The 21698-nt window shown below is 34.5% G+C and overlaps 1 protein-coding gene and 1 pseudogene across 1 annotated transcript; one reads left to right on the top strand and one right to left on the bottom strand.

The window, feature by feature from the left end:
* Tas2r145-ps3 (taste receptor, type 2, member 145, pseudogene 3) lies at positions 866-1830 on the bottom strand (annotated as a pseudogene).
* Tas2r136 (taste receptor, type 2, member 136) lies at positions 10402-11385 on the top strand. The gene has a single exon (NM_181276.1). The coding sequence runs from the start codon at positions 10402-10404 to the stop codon at positions 11383-11385; it is 984 nt and encodes a 327-aa protein (NP_851793.1).
* Positions 11386-21698: the final 10313 nt, after the last annotated feature.

Genomic DNA, 21698 nt, shown 5'->3' with positions numbered 1-21698 from the left:
TTTCTTAAAGTCCTCTCTCATCATCATGAAATGTGATTTTGAAACATGGTTTTGCTTTTCTCATGTGTTGGGGAAATCAGGGCTCACCGTGTTGGGAAAACTAGATTCTGATGATGGCATGTGGCCTTGGTTTCTATCACCTATGTTTTTTGCCCTTGCCTCTTGCCATCTGGATATTTTTGGTGTTAACTGATCTCAGACCGTGGCTTGTCCCTCCTGAAATCCTTTTTGTCAGTACTCCTGGGTGATCAGTTCTCTCTGGAAGGAATTTGAGTATGGTGAGCTATGACACAGAGTCAGCTCCTAGGTGCAGACAGAAACCAGAAGGATCCTGTCCCCAGCTGTTCCTTGGTTACTGTGTCCTAAGGGCTCTTGGTAGGTCGTTCTTGGTTTGAGCAGAAGTGGTGGTTATACCTGTGCTTACACATGTATTACCACTCCTGGGATACCAGCTCTCTCTAGGCAGTATTTCGGTATCTACATATTTCTTCTTTAAAGATTTATTTACATATTTTATATTACATAATTTCAATTATAGGCTTTTACCACAGTTTGATACAGATATTAAAACACATATAGTAAAGTTAATAAGTCAAATCTCTGTGATTGATGGTTGATAGAAAATTTGTAAAATGTTGATATATTTATGTTATAGTGGGTTTCAATGAAGTCCTTTTTTAATACATATATTAAGGCACACCCTTGTACACAACTAGCTAAATTAATAATAGCTTTAATCAGTGATAATTGCAAACAAAAATCAAATTCATGCAGTCAAATCAAAGGTTATTTAACATGTAGCAATACAAAAGATATTAGTATCAGTTCATCTTAGTTTAAAATATACAATATAATCTACAGTGTTTTAGAGACCCAAAGTTTCTAGATAATTTAATCTACATTTCAGATGCCACAATACAGAGGGACAGGCCTGTCTCAGCTTCCTGTCTTCCCAAATCAAGACATATGAATGGAATGAAGGAAAAACTATATATACAACCTGACAAAATACAATGAAAAGATTTTTCTTCAAGATTTCATTTTTCCAAATTAGTAAGTACTAAGACAGACAGAATAAAAATAGAGTATAGTAGGAGAAAGGCAATCATGGTTTTCAAGGCTTTGAAGTGGGCCATGGTTCTGGCATCTTTGCCTCCCTGAACATGCTGCTGCATCCTCTTGTGAAGTGTCCACAGGGAGAAAATGAGCAGAAAAAAACATCGACAAGGATAAAACAAAGGGGACAGACAGGAAAATAATGTGAAAGCTTAACACGTTACTTTGACAATTTGCTTGGTAATGAGGACTGAAGTTGCAAGATATGTTTCTTTTATATTCATTAATGCATATGTTAATTTCCAAGTTACATAGTAAAATATTTAAAATCTGGAGGACCAGTGACACCAGCAGTGTTGCTGAAACTACTTCTTCAACTCTCCACTTTAGACAAAGAAAAAGAGAGTTAGAAAAATCGTATATCTTGAGAAAATAAAGGACTTTGAGGCAGGTAGCAAGCCAGATGGAGAAATTGTTTACTATAATCCAAACATTATTAATAACATGTATCATCCTGGAAGTTATAATTGCATCTGGATATGAAAAGAAGATGACTAAACTTATAAACAATAAACTGAGATGAAAAATTCTGGAGACTGAAAAAGTGATGAAGATTTGATTAACTAATGGCATTTTCTTTTTCCTTACCCAGTCCATATAGTGCACCAGGGCCATCAAACCATTTCCTATAATTTCAGTTACTAATTCCATGATGAAAATCATTGCAAGAGTGCTGTGGGAGATAGCAAATATTATCTTTAAAAGATGCTGCATTTTACATATTAGTTATAAAGATTTGCGCACAGATCCATTTGAGATAAAATTTTTTAAAATGATGTTTAGACAATATTTGACAATTTCTGATATGATTCTCAAAATATGTGTTTTTCTTAACTCTCTCCCACCCCACTCCCCACACACTAACGTTGGAGCAAACATACAGGTTTGACAGTGACAGAGTCTGAATCTCTTTCCATGAAAATGTGTCTCCTCATATAGCTCAGGAGTGCAAGACCAGAACTGTGTCACACACAGTTCCTGTAGTATTTTCTGGATAATGAAAATGGAAAGGTTGGAACTCACATGGTTGCATGAAAATGAAAACACATTTCATCACTTATCTATATTTGCTTCAATCTATATATTTTTTATGACTGTGCACAACAAAATGTTAACAGATATGGGACTTTCTTGGCTATTAGGCTTTATAAGTACTGAAAATTTCAGGGACCTTGCCATATGATGTCCTTAACTCTCACATACTGATAATTCACAACATCATGGGAATCTTTAATCTTCCAATGTTAAATAGAAAAATAATATTGTTTTATCTTACATGGATAAACACATATGTTCAATTTCACACATAAGTACATATTTATTGAAATTCAAATATTTTAAAAATTTCCTATAATGTATCCACATTGATCAATATTTGTTGTACATATAGATCATGTTTAGTATGGTACAAGTTGGTCAGGTCATGCTTTTAATGTGCTTCACATGTTACCTGATGCAGTAGGTCTACTCTATCCCTGAATTTAAGGTGAAAAATTCTTCTTGTGATGTGACCAGTCAAAATGAGGGTTAGCTAATTCAAAAAGCAAGACAACTCCTTATTCCTGGCCTCTCCTTTGACTGGTGCAACAGATTCTCCCATTAGCAAGAAACATCATCAGACTGTATTCATATCCAATCAACTGCCTCCAGTACCTGCATGGAAAATGTAAATAATTGTCACCAAAGCAGATGAAGGATGTTATAGATTCTGGGAAAGATGAAGAATGAGCAATTTGATACACTGATAATTCAGTAACTAAAGAGCAATACAGGACTTAATGAACTCAATTTAGAAATTGTTGCAAAATATAGAGTAGATCACAGTAAACAACATGAAGTGATTTTAAGTCTCTGACTGATAGTACATTTAGTCCCTGAAGGAATAATTTAGTCCCTAAAGGAGCAAAGAAGGTAAACAATTTGAAGATTTGGGATAATCCATCATTTCCACGTAGATAGCATGTTGGTAACAGGCTGGTGTTGCACATATCAAGGAAACATGTAAGAATGGGAAAACACACATATCTTCATTGTAGAGGCAGGATGTCCCATGTGGCTTGCCTCCTTCCAGGTAGGAAAATAAGCTCAAGTATGAAGAGAAACAAATAGAAACATGACAAGGTGTGGAACTGTGTGGAATAGATACTAATAGTGAGACACCATGGGCTTTCAGGAAACCCTCAGGACTTGGATTTCCAGCAAGAATTACATACACCTGCATGGAGCTCTTCCTGATAACTTTCATCCTGTCTTGTAATCATCATAATTTCTACCTGACCAACAGCAGATTCTGGGGAGAGAGCCTTTCTATATAAGCCAGCAATGGCATGCAGCACTGTACTAAGTCTTCATCTACGAAGGAAAATTAACAATCAGTCTGAATTTTTCAAAACACAAAATTCAGTACATTGGAAATGATACACTTTTCTGTTCTCAATCATCTGTCAACAAACCAGAACTTTTTTAAAAATATAAGTGCCTGAGAGCAAACTGGCCTCACCCATTCCAAATTGTTAATAATATAATTGTTATATCTATAATTTGTTGTATTTTATATTATTTATATTTATTATGCTTGATACACTGATTATAATAAATTCAAATATTTACTAAATGGTTTCATCAACTACAATTTTATTTATTGCTCTATGCCAAAGTAGGTATTCCCATAGCGATATTTTGAGATATATATTTCTATCAATATATACTTCTTGATATTACAAGGGTACCAGACATCTGAGCAAGTTGGGAGAGACTTAGCCTAACTGAGTCACCTAGAAAATAAATACTTCAACTTGTAAGATGCCTTCATTGCAAGTTATGCAATGCACTCCAAGTTTATAGCTTTCATTTGCTGTCACCAATGCTAGGGTGAGTTTTTAGTGATGTAGCTGTCTCTGAGTCATTTATATTGCTATCACTAACCCTTCATCTGTATTCCCATCAATAACCACAATAAAACACATTAGGTTACCATATTGGAATTTGGAATTTTAAACTGCCACCAGTTTCAGTTTTGGGTTAGTAGATGTTAGTTCATGCCATCCTCTCCAGGGGCAGTGTCATATAACAGGACTTAAATCCAGTCTGAAAGTAATTAGTTACTCCCAAGAGTTTATAAAAAACACAATATGGACTTGATAAGTTTAAGGAAAAATGATTTAAAAAAAAGTTAGATAGGTTAAAATGGGATCTTGGGATGACTTGGGGGAGAGGAATACAAAGTATCAAAATATAAAATATGAAATTCTCAAAACATAATAAAATATTTTTAAACCATGGAACAACATTGATAGTAGGTAAATTGGGCAAAACTCCCAGGATCCTCTTGCAAATTTAAATTTTCCTATTGTGACCTAGGTATTGAGTTTCAAAATTTTAATAGCTGACACAAAGAACCCAAAAATTATTCATGGGTTGTCAAAAGTACAGCAGTAAAATTGAAGACAGTATGTTTCTTCTACATGTTAGTAATGAGATTCTATCTTCTCTAGAAGCCTTTGCCTTGAAAGATGAAGAAAGTCAAATATTAAATTCATGAATAGGGGCAAATTTGTTCTCTTTTAGGAATAATAAACTAGCAGTAAAAAGCTGTATGTCACATTGCTGTACTTTTCTGTTCGATGTTAGTCAAATAATTAAGGAAAACCATGTGACTAGTAACCAAATGATGATAGAATTTCACTTTAGATCTTAGATCCCAATTGCATGAGAATGAAAGGAAATAACTTTCAAACAAGAATCTACATGCACTATGTTTCTTTGTTCTTAGCTTCTGTTTGACAAAAACCAAGAGAATAGTTTTATATATAGTGCCAAAAAGACTTGCAAATTAACATCTGAGCAGGGGTTTTCTTTCTCAGTGAGTGTAGTAAAGGATCTGGAATGAGAGTGTCTCTTAGTTTCCATTTATTTGTGTAAACCTTGAGTGTGAGCTTGATTTAACTCACTTCTAATAAAGAGAACTATTGAATAGGGATTTCACTTCAATTTTTGCTAGATTTGGGTGCTTTCTATAGCCTGAAAGGTCTTAATTCTTTAAGTTTATACAAATTTCAGTTTTTCTAAATATGATCAGATTTCTATTCAAACCCTTTGAAGAGAAATGGGCTATGGGACAAGGCTTGGGTTCTCTGTCTAATACCCAGTGAAGATCTGAAGACTGCCCAAGGAAATTTCAAAGTGGGCTAACCTCTACGTTTTTCCCAAAAATAACTGCAGGGAGTTTAAAAGCTTTTAAAAATAAATGGAGGCAGTTGCATTTAGTTAAGCTGTACCTTGGTTTGTTGCATAAAGATTCCCTGTTGGAGGAGTGGTTTGTTTTTAATCTAGATAATAAATACATCAGAAGAAATACATCGGGATGTGTGCTTATCATTCAATGTCTACTAATAAATTTAAAAAAATAGAAACAAAATTAATCTTTTTAAAAATAGAAACTCCATGTAAGTAATTTGTTTATGGCCTTGATATTTTTTTTTTCTGCTGTCGATCTTAATGACAATATTGCCTTGAAAAAAGTCAGGACACAATTTGGACAGCTGAATTAAGAGAAAGCTACCTCCATAATTCTTAGAATATCAGGATAGGAGGCTAAAGTATTCCCATGTAGTTCTCTAAAATCAGAGGTCAATTCTTGCTGCCCAAAATTATAAGACTCAGTCTGGATATTCAGTTCCATGCAGTTTGTCCTTATCCTCTAGTTAAAATTTAAAAACTGGTAAACCCTGGACTAGTGCTGGCATAAGCTTTCACCCCAGCACTCAGGAGGTAGTGGCAAGGGGTCTCTGATATCAAGGACAGTCTGGTCTATAGAGTGAGTTCTAGGAAAATCAAGACTATACAGAGAAACCCTGTCTAGGAAGAGAAAAAGAAAAAGAAAAAAAAAAGAAAAAGAAAAAGAAAAAGAAAAACAGAAACAGAAAACAAAACACAAAACAAAACAAAACAAAAACACCAAACCAAAAACAATAGTAGCAAAAACCAACCAACTACCACCTAAAACAACAAAAATAATAAAACCTCCATGTAACAAAATACATGGGTATTTTGGTATTTGGTAAAATGGGTATTAGCTTTATAGGCAGAATATAGTTAAGGAAAACAAGGATTCATAAACACAAATGAAAACCAAAGAACAAAAAGAGATCATTTCAAATAATGTAAAAGCTAAGGGAATTATTTTAAATATGATATTTACTAAAACTTGAGAGTTGGGGTTATTTCTGACCCATTCATTCTGTCTATGTTTATGACTGTCTGTCTCTGTCTCTATCTCTCCATATCTCTGTCTCTCTCTGTCTTTCTCTCTCACACACACATACCCAAACATACCCAAACACACACACACACACATACACACACACACACACACACACACACACACACACACACACATTCCTCCCTCCTGTCTGATTAGCCTTCCATGACATGAATGTTACTTTTGAGTTACACATAATTATAGTTATCGCTGCCATTGAAGTGTTGAGATACAGGTGTGCATTATTACATTTGACAGCTATTGAAAATATTTTAACATTCTTATTTCTTTTACTTGACCAAACACCTTTATATTTACATGTTTTATGAGGGAATAACACTACTCCACCAGTAGTAAACCATGACAAGAACCTTTAAAATTTTAGGTTAGTAATACTAAATCTTATCAAAGAAAACATACCAAATAAAGAACATAAACATACTCTATGAAGCAAGTATATCACATCTGATTTGTATATTGGGAAGATAATTATTTTTATAATTTTATTTCTTATATGAAAAATGTTTTCCAACAGCATTTTCTATGAAAAATATTTTAAGATTCTGTTTGTTTCCACCTTGGGAAGTGGTTGTCCGTATTACTGAAATGAAGTTGATATTTTTGTTTGCATATTACTGATAATTATACTGAAGTAGCAAGCAGTTGTGAGAGAATTCATATCACAGCTGTGTAAATATAAGGGTCTTGATTTTTGTCTTAGTAATGTGATGCCAACAGCATTCTTTAAAGTCAATTATATAATAAAAACATGAAAAAATAAAACTCATAACTTAAACTTCTTTAACATTTACTACTCTTAAAAATAAAATCATAAAAATAAATTACATCCAAAATAGTGTCTGGGTTTGGTGATTGTGAATGAGCTGGATCCCCAGGTGGGGCAGTCTCTGGATGGTCATTCCTTCAGTCTCTGCTACATAATTTCTCTCTATAACTCCTTCCATGGGTATTTTGTTCTCTCATATAAGAAGGACTGAAGAATCTACACTTTGGTCTTCCTTCTTCTTAAGTTCCATGTGGTTTGTGAATTGTATCTTGTGTATTCCAAGTTTCTGAGCTAATATAAACTTTTCAGTGAGTGGATAGCATGTGTGTTCTCTTGTGATTGAGTTAACACACTCACAATAATGTTTTCCAGTTCCATCCATTTGCATAAGAATTTCATGAATTCATTGTTTTTAATAGCTGAGTAGAAATTCATTGTGTAAAAGTACCACATTGTCTATATCCATTCCTCTCTTGAGGAACATCTGGACTGTTTCCAGCTTCTGGCTATTATAAATAAGGCTGCTATGAACATAGCGGAGCATGTGTCCCTACGACATGTTGGAACATCTTCTGCGTATATGCCTAGGAGTTATATTGCTGGGATCTTCAAGTAGTACTATGTCCAATGAATCCATCTTTCTTTCCATGGAACCAGCTTTAACTCATAGTGTGGAAAAGATAGGACCCTAACTCAGGGGAAACTGATGTTTTATGAAAAACACATACCTGACTCTGGGTTGGTGAGCAGGAGGAGGAGGGAAGGAATAGGGGAAGGGAGTTTCAGAGGGGAAACCAGGAAAGGGGATAACATTTGAAATGTAAATAAAGAAAATATCTAAAAACAAACAAAAAAGATATAATGAGTCAAAGGCAAAACAGCTCTAAAAGGCAACACACTTAGAAATAACAAGTGAAAATTTGCTCAGTCTAGAACTGTATATGTGAGAGTTCCCTATAATATTTTCTATGATTTTGCATATTTGAAATATTGCAAGGTGCTGGAGAGATGGCTCCACAGTTAAAGCACATATTGCTCTAACAGTGGACTCAAGTTTGGTTCCTAACACGCACATAGGGTAGTTCACAACCACCTGTAACACCAGCTCCAGGGATATCCAATACCTCTGGAATACACTGGAGTTAGAGCCACGCAGATCTTTGTGAGTTCAATGCCAGCCTAGTTTACAAAGCAAGTCCAGAACAACCAGGGCTATACGCATAGGAACCATGACTTGTAAAAGAAAAAAAATTCATAAAGACTGAATAGTTATAGGTAAAGCATTAACTTCACAGTAACAAATAGAGCTTCTTTTGATAACTATTTGGGAAACTATTGGGACTGGAGAGTTGGTTCAGTGATTGCGAGCATTTGTTGCTCTTGAAAAGGACTTAGGTTTGATTCTTAGCACCCATATGGAGGTTCTCATATCCACACATGCACCAGCCACTCATGTGGTACATGAACATACATGCAGACAAAGCACTCATACACAGAAAAGTATCAAATATATTTACAAAATGTAAAAGAAATACTTCGAAATCTATTAACTATTTGAATGCAATGATATTTATTTATATTTTTATTAATCATTTTATTCATTTACATTTTGAATGATCTCTCCCTTTCTGGTTACCCATCCACACTCCTACCATCTCATTCTAACTCTCTGCACATTTGCCTCTGTGAGTGTGCAACTTCACCCATTCACCCACTATGGCCTTACCCCTCTAGTATCCTGAGTTGGGGCATCCAACCTCCCCCCTCCCATTGCTGTGAGATAAGGCAATATTCTGCTACATATGTATCTGAAGTCCTGGCTCCCTCAATGTGTACTCTTTGGTTGGTGGTTTACTTCCTGGGAGCTCTGGGTGGTCCAGTTTTTGATATAAGGTTGCAATCCCCTTCAGCTCCTTCAGTCCTTCCCCTAGCTCTTCCTTTGGGATCTCTGAGCTCAGTACAGTGGATAGCTGTAAGAATATGCATCTGTATTGGTTAGGTGCTGGTAGAAACTCTCTGGGAACAGCTATATCAGGCTCCTGTCAGCAAGTGCTTCTTGCCATCAGCGATAGTATAGGGTTTTGGTGTCTGCAGATGGGATGGATCCCTAGGTGGGCCAGTCTCTGGATGAGTTTCCCTTCAGTCTTTGTTCCATTTTTTGTTGTTGTTGTTGTTGTTGTTGTTCCTGTCTTTCTTTTGGACAGGAACATTTCTGGGTTAAATTTTTGAGATGCATGTGTAGCCCCATCCCTCAACAGGAATTACATGCCTCTCTACAACAGGAGGTGTTTTCTATAGGTTCTATCTCAATTGCCAGTGCCTTCTGGAAGCCTCTCTCTTCCTTGGAGTCTGGAAATTATACCCATGATAATAACTATATAAATGTCTAACTGTGATTATATATATATATATATATATATATATATATATATATATATATATATCTGAAAAAAATGTTTATAATGGACCAAATGGCTGAAGTTCAATAAAAGGCTGCTTTAAATAACATAATATCCTTTAAAATGGTCTTCAGTTTTGGAGAGTACAGGATAATGATTATTCTATCTATAAGAGATGCATAAGAAATATGGGTATATCATAACATATATCTTTCAACGTTCAAGCACTCTGGCCACAAGCTCCTGCCAGCTTTGCAAGAAAAAAAATACACATAGGTGTTTGTATCAGTCATCAGACTTTATGAAATATTTGCTTTCTTCATGTCCTGTGCAAGAGCTTTGACAATTTTTTAGGACATTTTGGGATTTATTTTTAGACATAAATCTGGAAATTAACAATGAATCGATATTGGTAATAATTCTCTCTATATTAAACAAAGATAGAGCACACAATTTACAAAATCATTGCATATTGTGTATACTGGTTTAAAATTTTTAATAGCAAATCAGTTCAAAGGATATATATACAAATTATGGTGGAGCTTAAGCAGGAAATAATTCTTTTTAACCCTAAAACTATATATTTGTTTATTTGTATGCTTGCAAATGAGTATGTATCTTCACTCTAACCTCAGCTCTGAAATGCTGTAGCTCTGGGAAGGCTATATATTTAAAAATCCATTTGAACTGTTTTGTAAACATTCTTATTTTTATAATACCTGTACCATATTCATCCATTAGCACACAGGGATGCTTTCCTACTTGAAAATGGCCATGGGATTTCTACAAAACATGATCTTTGCTGACCATAAATGAAGACCACATGAATCAGTGTGTTCATGAAATCACAGCCAGTGACACAACAGCTACCTTTCATTTTTCCTCTTTTCAAAACTTGCTCAGACATGATGAGTTTCTTGGTAAGCATTGCATCCATTGCAATGCTGGTGAAAATTGTTCTTGGAACCTTTGCCAATGTCTTCATTGTTCTGGTAAACTTCACTGACTGCATCAAGAAAAGAAAATTCCTCTTAGCTGATAGAATTCTCACTGTTCTGGCTATCTTCAGGTTTGACTTGCTTTGGATAATATTAATGAATTGGAGCTCAAGTGTGTTTCATGTAGGTTTGTATTTCCAAGTAAGATTTTGTATTTGTGTTGTCTGGATAGTAACCAACCATTTTAATACATGGCTTGCAAATATACTCAGCATACTTTATTTGTTGAAGATAGACAATTTCTCAAATCTTATTTTTCTTGGCCTGAAAGGAAAAATTAAGTGTCCTTATATTGTACTTTTGCCATGTTTTGTGCTTTTATTTCCTAATCTTATAATGGTAACCATATGTGAGACAACACAAGCAAATGGACACCAGGGCAACTTGACTGGGAAGACAAAACTGACTTATTTCACGAACCTTATAGCTATGACTTTCACTCTAGGCAGTTTAGTTCCCTTCACCACATTCATGATCTGTTTCCTTCTCTTAATCTGTTCTCTGTGTAAACACCTTAGGACAATGAGGCTTTATGGAAAAGGATCCCAGGGCCCCAGTGCTTCAACCCACATTAAGGTTTTGCAAGTTTTGATCTCATTTCTGTTGTTATTCTCCATGTTTATTCTGTTGCTAATCATATCAGATTACAATTATACAAAGTCTCTGGAGGAACCAATCCACCTGATTTGCCAGGTTATTGGAACCTTGTATCCTTCAAGACATTCTTATATCTTGCTATGGGGAAACAAGAGGATCAAACAGGCCTTTGTGTTGGCAATGGTTCAGGTGAGAGCAAGGTTCTGGCTGAAAGAAAAGAAACCTTGAAACACTTCAATCAATTTATGAGATGCAGTGTGACTAATAGCAGGGTCTGTAGCATTGTATTCTTTGTATTGCTTTCAAAAGTTTACTGTGTAAATTGTTTCTAAAGAAATTTCTAGAAAGCATTTTTATCTCATACTCTTAAATTAGAGATTATTTGTGTTTGTGGGTATATTCAAAATATCCAAGAAATCCTGTCTATAGAATTCTCTTAATATTATTTTTGTAAAAATCTATGTAATTATTAAAACTATGATTAACATTTTTCAGAATTATGAAGCCAGGCATAAGTAGCATAAATGCTTATTTATCTTCTACATAATAAGGTTATGAGCTTGTTTCAAGATTTTGTTGCTGTTTCTATTGTTCTTTGTAGCATATGTATGTATTTAGGATATATCTATCAAATATTTTTATAATTCTGATAAGTTATCCAATTCTTTTCAGCTCCAAATATGTGTATATATAAACAAACTTAAGTGGACTCAGTAAGTTTGTGTGTGTGTGTGTGTCTGTGTGTCCATGTGTGTTTGATAATTACTAAAAAAATGTCTTGAATTTAAAAGGTAATAGGAAGAAGAGTTAGAAAAGTAGAGGGCTAGTGAAAATGATATAAATACAGTACTCAGTGTATAGGTTTGTATATTTCATTCTTACAACTGAACTTTCTACAACGATATATCAATACCTTTGATCTCAGTCCAAACATTATACAAGAGGCCACCAGATCTTTGAGAAACCATAATCAGAATATTTTGTATTAAAAATACTACTTTCAATAAAAGGAACAATATAAAAGATACTGCTGAGGAAACTTAGTGATAAATGCCATCAGCTGTGTATCAGTTCTAGCTAGAAATGCTAAATCTCCTGGTATCAAAACTAGTAATGTCATCACAAAGCAATGCCAAATGTGATAAACCAGAAATCTTTTTCATTTACACATTCAGTATTAGGAAAATAACTAAAACAAGGAAAAGAAAATCTTACTTGTTATAGACATGAGTCACAGTTCCAGTGAACATCTGATGGCCACAATGACTCTTTTGGTCTTCACACAATATGATCAACTTCAATAGCATATTGAAAGTTCTGTAGATGTGGACTTTTGTCTCTTCTTATATACAGTCTGTTGTTAAAAAATTATAAGTTTTGGAAAGCATCACATGTCCATAGCTTGAACTTTTTCAGCATATAATTTCAAGGTATCTTACATGGCCCTCAGTGTCTACAATCTGTTTCTCCTCATTAATAATTACTAATATAATTTTAGGAATTCTTATAGAATCATCAAAAATAAGAGTTTACAGTAAAAAAAAATATTAGTTATATAGCCAACAATTTAGAAGTAGTACTCAGAGGACAGTGATTCTGGAGATGACCAGAAGAGTGAGGAGTTGATTCACCAAAAAGAGCTTTCTTCTCTTGACCCAGTCCATGCAGTTCACAAATCCTATAAATCCATCTCCCAAACACTCATTCTCCTTAGAACAATGTCTCAACATCAGTCATTCCTGATGAATATTACTTAATTAGTTCATCTAAATATGAGTAGTATCTGCTTCATGAAAACTCAATTATGTTTTCCATTATGAAAATGAACACATTCAGTAATAAGCTGAACCTTCTTTACAATATGTACTTCATACACAGGAGTTATGTATGACCTTCTGTTACAGAGGAAAGAAAAATTGAATTCTAATGTACTAAAATGCAAAGTAACCAGTTCATTTGCAATTTTCTCTTGTCTAAACAATTTCTTTAGTTTTTGGATAAAGCATTATTAAATAAAATTCTGTATAGGAAATAGTACAATTGTCATTTTCTAATATGGTCTTTTCTAATTGTAGAAAATTTTTTTAATACTTGGAAGTTAGGTCTATAATGTTAGTTGTGCATATGTCATTCTATTACATTGCTATAAACTGTCATCTAGCAATCTTGTATTATCTCCCAACTTCTCTATAATATAAATAATTATAAATAATAATAATGTTTTAGCTCTCAATGTGTATGAATATATGCATGCTCACACATTTACAAATACATACAAAAGCACACACCCACACTTACCTATAAATGTTGCTTTTGTTTGCATCAAAATTTCCTATTTTGTTTTTAATGGCACAAGCAAGTCTCTTGTTCAACATGCATTATGAATCTAATTCATATTAAATGCTGTATTTCAGTTTAAATTGCATGGAGGTTCATATTATAGAAAAATAAATATAAGTGCTTAATAAACTTGACTTATTTCATCTGTGCACATGAGAGCAGAAAAAAGAAAACCCAACAACAACCAAAATGGATGAGTTTATCCATACTATAAACATCCTTGTCATTCTGCCTCCATCTTGTCAGAAGATACCTTCTTCCATCAACATCAAAGATATTCAGAGTTTTTTCCTGTCTTCACTTGCCAGAAATGGATGCTTCAAGACAGTCATTGCAGATAGTGATGTAGGAGAATGGTAGTATGATAGTCAGTCAAGATGGCAAAGGAGCAGCAAGGTACTAAGGATCCTCTTGCAATGAAAGAAATACAATAACATTTACCAAAGAAGATCTAAATGGTTGTGTCAGATACTGTAGGCACTGGAAAGGAAGGCACAGAGTATTCCATGTAAATTACTGTTTCACTCTCAGTTACCTGAATTAATTTTGACCAAGGGAAATAATATTCCACAATATAACTTGGAACTTATCTCCACAGCCTATTTTATAGAGGAAAACATACAGGAATTTCATAGGCCACTTTAGGATGATAACCTTCTAGTTATTAGCTTGTCCCATTATGGCTCCTGGCAATCCACATTTTGATAAATCAGTTCAGAGATCTAGAACTTAGGGTAGGTTTTGAAATTTGTGTCTTGGTATAGAACAATAAAGATTATAGGAACTTTTAGGATATTTCCAAAAGATTCATAAATATCACCCCAAAACATGATTCAGAAGTGACAGAGTATAGCCATACTGTCCAGTAATTTTACAAATGGAATTTCAGGTAATATTATCTTTGGGTAGAGAGGCCTTGTGGATCAGTGCAGACTAGGAGTTTCTGAATCATAGGTGTTCTTTGCAGCTGCCAATGCTATTAACTCTGACATGGACTTAAAGAGTTTCTACCCATTTATTGCTCCTGCTTGTATAATAGAAAGTCCCACACTTGGCAGGGAGAATCACTGCTGCAGGGTTTCCAGACATGTCATAGTGTAATCAGGACACAGAGGAAACCTCTGAAAGTGTTTCATTCTAGTGAGAAACAAATAAATTATGCACATTTTCAGAGAAATAGACTTCATGTCTACTGGCACGAAAACTTAAATTTAAAGAGAATAATAGAACGATACTCTTCTAGTCTCCATTCTACTCCACAGATCTGCCTATCTATCTATATTACAAGAAGTGGACTCTCCTCCTCCTCCTCCTCCTCCTCCTCCTCCTCCTCTTCCCTCTTTCTTCTCCTCCTCCTCTTTCTCCTCCTCCTCTTTCTCCTCCTCCTCCTTCTCCTCCTTCTTGTCCTCCTCTTCCTCTTCACTTTTCCTCTTCTTTCTCATCTTCTTTGTCTTTTCCTTCCTCCTCTTCTCTTCTTCATCATCTTCTTTGCCTTCTTCCTTTACTTTCTCATCCTCCTACTGCCCCACATCTTCTTTCTCACTCTTTCTCTAGTATAATAACTTTTGCTCAGGATTTCCTTAGGTATTCAAGATATTTTATGGTTTGATATAAGTTTTAAGTTTTCCATCCTAGTTCTGCGGAAAATGTCATAGGGATTTTGATCACAATAATCTGTAGATAGTTCTTGAAAAGATGTCCATTCCCCCAAAGCTAATACTGTTTACCCATGGTCAAGGTGTATTTGATCCTCTGTGGTTTTCTATCGTTTCTTTTCTGGTAATTTTAAAAATTATTTTCATTGTAGACTTCTTTTCATTTATTGAATAATTTTGTTCATAAATGTTTTAGCTTTGAGGGCAGTGTGAATGGACTGTACTGTTGATGCTTTAGGTGAGGCTGGTTTTGGTTATGGCAGACTAGATTTTTTTGTAAGCGGCTTTGCATCCTGCTGCTGTGACCAATTTGTTTATCCCTTCTTCATGCAGGGTCAGACTTGCAAAGCATGGTATTTCACTTCTTCCTTTTACACCTCCTTCTGTTTCTTTATCTTCTTCTATTGCTTGGGTTAAAAAATTAACCAATATGCAGATAAGAGTTAGTGTCCTGTTTCTCTCCTGATTGCTAAAGAAAGGCAGTGAGTTTTCTCATTTGTTATGAATTTACCTACATTTGTCATCTGTATGTTGTTATTGTAAAGAACTTTTAAGTGTTCAAATCCCTTTTCTACATTATTAAATAATGTGATTATTTTTCTCTGATTATATTTACATTTATACTCAGTAAACATGACAAAAAAACTGAATGTTGAATATGCATTACTACCTTTCAAAATTTTTACTCTTAAAAGTGTTTTCTCAGAATATACTTTGAGTATATTCTTTCCTCTCCCCAACATCTCCTACATTTTCCCAATCTTCTTACCCACCTGACTTTATGCTATATTTTATCTCAAAAAACAAAACATGAGCCCCAAACCCTAAAACAAAAACAAAGGAAAAGAAAAGAAATAAGAAAAATACTGAAATAAAATAAAACAAAAATTGAACAACAAAAGCATGGAGTCTGTTTTGTGTTGGCTAGCTACTGTGTGAGGGGCCTGCTTCGGAGCATGGTGGTACACAGACTGGTACTTTACTCCCTTGGAGAAAACTGATTTTCTTTTTATCAGCAGGTATCAATTGCAAATAACTTCGTGGCTGGGTATGGGCATTATGCCCACTTTTTTTTCTCAATGTATCACTGAACTTGACTTACTCTAATGTACTTTTATGAAAATCTTGTGTTTCTTTATCTTAGTAAAATAGAGGCTTGTGATGACATAGAGATTTTTAACAGCAGCAGTTACACACAACAGAGGAGAAAAATGAAACTCTCTTTACTTGTATTAACTGAAAGGGTGTAGGAAGTGAAAACAGTATTTCCTTTTTCTTCCTTGACCATTGTATGTTACATTTTAATCACTGTTGAATATTAACACATTTATTTTTCCTGTGTAAACCAACTGAACTTTAATCTTCTGACCCAAGCAGTACATCCCACTACTGCTTCAAACACATGGAAAAGACTTCCAGGAACATATCTTGACATTATGCAATATAAAGAATGACATCAGGGAAATAGTTAGCATAATACTTTTGATTGTAAGTCATTCCTTTCCTAACCAAACTTCTATCAACTTCTTTTTTTCTTGGTACATATTTAAATGAATTTTCTTGGCTAATGCCAAGAATAGGAGGACTATAATAAAATATCAAATAAATTCACAAGTACGATTGTGAAATGCATTGTTACTCCCAAAGCATCTAAAAAATCATTTATTCTTTTATTTTTTGATACGGCCATATAGTGCAGCCTTTACTAGCAAACTTTGGAAGACAACCTCAAGTCATAGTTGCTAGAATGAAAAGGAAGATTAATTCTTTTTCATAGTTTTATGGTCATTTACCTTCTCACACTCCCACATGATTTGTGTATTCAAGTGTCGATGTTACTCAGTAAAAATTTAAACCAAGTTTGGAGCTGAGACAAAAGGATGGACCATCTAGAGACTGGCATACCCAGGGATCCATCCTATAATCAGCCTCCAAACGCTGACACCATTGCATACACTAGCAAGATTTTGCTGAAAGGACCCAGATACAGCTGTCTCTTGTGAGGCTATGCCGGGGCCTAGCAAACACAGAATTGGGTGCTCACAGTCAGCTATTGGATGGACAACAATATGAACTAACTAGTTGCCCGTGTTTCTCGCTGCATATGTATCAGAAGATGGCCTAGTCGGCCATCACTGGAAAGAGAGGCCCATCATTCTTGCAGACTTTATATGCCTCAGTATAGGGGAACACCAGGGCCAAGAAGTGGGAGTGGGTGGATAGGAGAGTAGGGGTGGGCAGCGTATGGGGGGACTTTTGGGATAGCATTTGAAATGTAAATGAAGAAAATACCTAATAAAAAATAATAAATAAAAAATTTAAACCATAGTAATTGAATGATGTTCAATTTATAGATGGAAGTTTGTTATTTTGAGAAGTATACTTGAGAGAATCTATCTCTACATAATTTAGCTCTATGTACCAAACATGTGCCTGAACAAAAATTGATGGACAGGCACATTGGTGGTGGTGGTTGTGGTGGTGCAAACCTTTGATCCCAGCACTTTGGAGGCAGGGACATCCAGACCTCTGAGTTACAGGACAGCCTTGTCTACAAAGTAAGTTCCTGGACAATCAGGGATACATAAAAAAACAAAACAAAAAACAAAACAAAACAAAAACAAAAACAAAAAAAATCCCACTGTCTTGAAAAATAAAAACAAACAAACAAAAATTGATTGTCAGGAAATAATTTAAAGGCAGTTCTGTAGTTTTTTTTTTCCTTTTACAAAGATTTTCATTTCTCTGAAGAACTAGTAAACCCTGAGTACTTCAAGTCAATACTTATGTTGTTCATAAGCCATAAACACAGATGAACGTACTCTTTCTCGCCTCCTCTCATATATTTTGTTAGCCTTCTGATACAATTATAAGTAAAATAAAGCTAACATATGAGTTATTTATTATTATAACTATGTTATATTAAGTATAATAATTATTATAATGTAGTCAACAGTGAATTAAGGCATGATTTATTATACCCTGTAATTTTCTAAATGTGAAAAGGATCATGAAGACTTTGTCCAAATGAGAGCTCTCAGTTTGTAAGATTCATTAGGCACATCACTCATCAATGACTTTCACACAAAAGCTTCCTACCTGACACAATACTTGAATGTTTGTTTTCTAATTATACTTTCAGGAATTTAGTAAATATTTTGGAACTCATTGTGATTTTCAGTGAACTAGCACTGGAAACAGTCTAAACTGAAGAGTCTGCCTTAAAAATTAATTCTGTCTCTTCAACAGCAAAATTTATATTTTTATTTGTTCAGATATGCCGTCAGTGATCTTTAATGTTTAATAAATATAAAACTAATTTCCTAGGCTACTTATAATTTTTCTTGTTAAAATGACAAAGAGTGCTAGAAATTTTCACATTCTAAATAGTCATTAATGGCAAATGACTATTTTAATATTATTTTTGAGAATCCTGATAAACATTCTCAGAATATTTTATAATCAAATTGTGGATGATGTTGTATTACTAATGAGGTAAAAATATTATTAATATGAAAAGTAATTCCTCTTATTCATTTCTTTTTGTTTATTCCCTTTTTTGTTACTACATATAGTTTTTCTACAAAGCTCTTCTTGTACATATAATTTCACCATTAAGCATACTGTTCTTATATTTTCTTAGTGTCTTTTATTGACTACATGTTGTATAAAACTTATATTAGTACAAAGAAAAATTTAACACTACATTAAGAACTATTAAACATCAGAATTAACCAGAAAGCATATTACACAGAAATTTGACCAGAAAACACATAGCATGAAGAATTATTTGGCATAACAGAGTATTGAGAGCTAGACTGACCCAGAGCTTAATTTGAGGACCTGATGCATGAAGAAGAAACCCAGCTTCTTCTCTATATCCAAGAAGATGCTTGTCAGAGCCATTAACAGCCTGTGACCACAGCCGCAGTGAAGCTGTAGTTTTGGATCTGGAGAACTCAACTTTTTTTTTTTTTTTTTTTTTTTTTTCACAAGGGATATTGTTTGTTACTCAGCTGCTGTGTGCTTGGTCTCTGACACACTTTAAATAGTCTGTGTTTTCGTTGTGCAACACTGCTTGACTGGATTTCTGCTGACTTTTCCTATGCATGATAGTTTTTTGCTGACATTGTTTCATTTTAATATTCTGGTAAAACAATAAAAGTCTGTGCTTCTCAATAAACTTGCTTGGCATAAGAAATAGTTTATTCAAGACTTTCTGACCCAAGATTTCTTGTATTTTTTATTGCTGCATCTTATGCCCCTCACTCTTACAACTCTGTCCCGGAAGAATGACCTGATCCCTGATCATCGAGGTCAATAGAGGGTAAGAAGTGAGATGAGGATTAGAAGGCAGCAAAGATGACTAGAGAACGAAGATGCAGTAGACACAAAATAGGTAAGCAAACCAAGAAGCAGAAACCTACACACACACACACACACACACACACACACACACACACACACACACAAATCACAAAATCCAATTCAAAAACAAGACACCATTGAAGGTCCATCATCAGGGTCCACCTAGATGATTCACCACAAACTGCTGGAAATCCACAGTGTTGATCTGGTGGTAAATCCTCCTTGACATGTAGAGTCAGCTGCTCACAGACTGATTTTAATGACATAAGTAAAAACATGTCAGACTATTTGAGGAGCAGATTTTAAAAGCAAATGACAGCTGAGTGCCATGGTCCAACACAATCCCACGAACCTAAGTAGAGAAGATGGCCACACTGGCCACAAAGCACACTATATCAGATATTTGAAATTTCACTGAAATAAAAATGTATGCTTATACACTTTTACATTTTTATTTTATCATTATATATCAAATATTACCTATATACTTCTTGTTTTTATTTTCATGATGTTGCATAGGACCCTTTGGTTCTACTCTTACACTTTTCTCTCTTAATTTTGTTTGTCAATTATTTTTTTTTTAACTATTACAGTGCTTCCCTATCTGTAAATTGAAGGAACTGCAAATAAAAATAAACACAGGACATAATTTCAATGTTAGTGGCATATTGGAATTTTCCCAAGGTTGTTCCTTGAGTGCTGCAGCATAGCTATTAAAGTTGTCATTGTATTCAGCTTTATGCGTGATGCATGTAGGAGATGATTTGAATTATAAGGGAGAATGGGCATACAGGATGAAAAAGCACAAGGCATTCATGTGCATACAGTGATTATAAAACAAGAACGCAAGCTTCGGGATCAGATTGCCCACGACAACAGTTCATTTATTTTTAATTATTTAATCATAGTACACTGAATGAGTTTTTAAATCTCTTTGACTTTTTCTTCCATTATAAAAATGACTTGATGTAAACAAGAGAATTTATGTAGGACTGGATATAATGACTAGTCAATGCAGAAATTAAGGAATTATTTTTTCCAGTCTTTTCTATAGTCCTAGGATTAACGTGTCATTCATTTCTCAATTCCTAAATTAAAAATCCTTCTCATTTGTTTTTATCTATTTATTGCTCAGTACATTAAAAGACATGTGTTGTGGATAGCCCTGGGGCTAATTATATTTGATGGTAATTCGATTCTCCTGTGAGTGGTTGTGAACAAGTAATGAGTCAGCACTCAGGTGATTTCCTGTAAACCTGTTCCCCACATTAATTTGTAAAATAAAGGAAAGCTGATGATTGGACAGATAAAAGGGAAGGTGGAGCAGAAGGTGAGGGAGAGAAAAGAAGGAGAAAATGGAAGAGGGAGAGGATGCAGAGGAGGAGGAAGAAGAAGAAGAAAAGCAGAGCAGAAGCACAGGGTCTGGAGAAACCGCAAATTCTAAGGGGTCTCATAAACTGTGGAAGATGATAATATAGTGGTAGATCTGCCCAATCTAGGTGCATGGCATGTAACCATATTAACTGTGTTGTGTTTTCATTGCCAGGGCATATTTTGATGGAGATTTACCGCAACAGACATGAATTTTTATATTTTGCTGAACATTCCAAGCATCAAATTGAATAATATTTTCATTACTGCCCATCATTTGTTTGTATGCTTACTTGGGGACTTATTTTAATGGGGTCTTCCCCAACCTTACAAATATAAAATATTTGGCTCAGAAATGGATCAGTTGATGTTGCATGTGCCATGCAATCATGAGGACCCAAGGTCAGATCCCAGGAATCTCTGAAAAAGCTAGAGCAGGTAGCATGTGTCCTTATTTTCTGTATTCCAGTAGTAAAACAGGAGGCAGACAGACGAGAAACCATATAAAGTCATGGCCTGGATATCCTAGTAAAGCCAGTTGTGAACAAGGAGCCTCTGTTTTAAATAAGGTAGAAGACAAAGATTGACAACCAAGGTTGTAATCTGACTTCCCTGAGTGAGGCATGACATGTGTGCACCCATAGTCACACAGTATAACTGGGCACACACACAAAAACTAAAAATTAATTCTTATCTTAACACCCTGTCTCAAAAAACAAGATAAGACAAAACAAAACCAAAAAAAAAAAAAAAAAGATACAGTAAGGAAACTGAAATGTTAAGTCAGAAGTTGAAAGAAAACATTTA

The sequence above is a fragment of the Mus musculus genome, chromosome 6 (assembly GCF_000001635.26).
Source record: "Mus musculus strain C57BL/6J chromosome 6, GRCm38.p6 C57BL/6J".
NCBI lineage: Eukaryota > Metazoa > Chordata > Mammalia > Rodentia > Muridae > Mus > Mus musculus.
The sequence above is the reverse complement of the archived record's forward strand: the minus strand, read 5'-3'. Positions and strand labels throughout refer to the sequence as shown.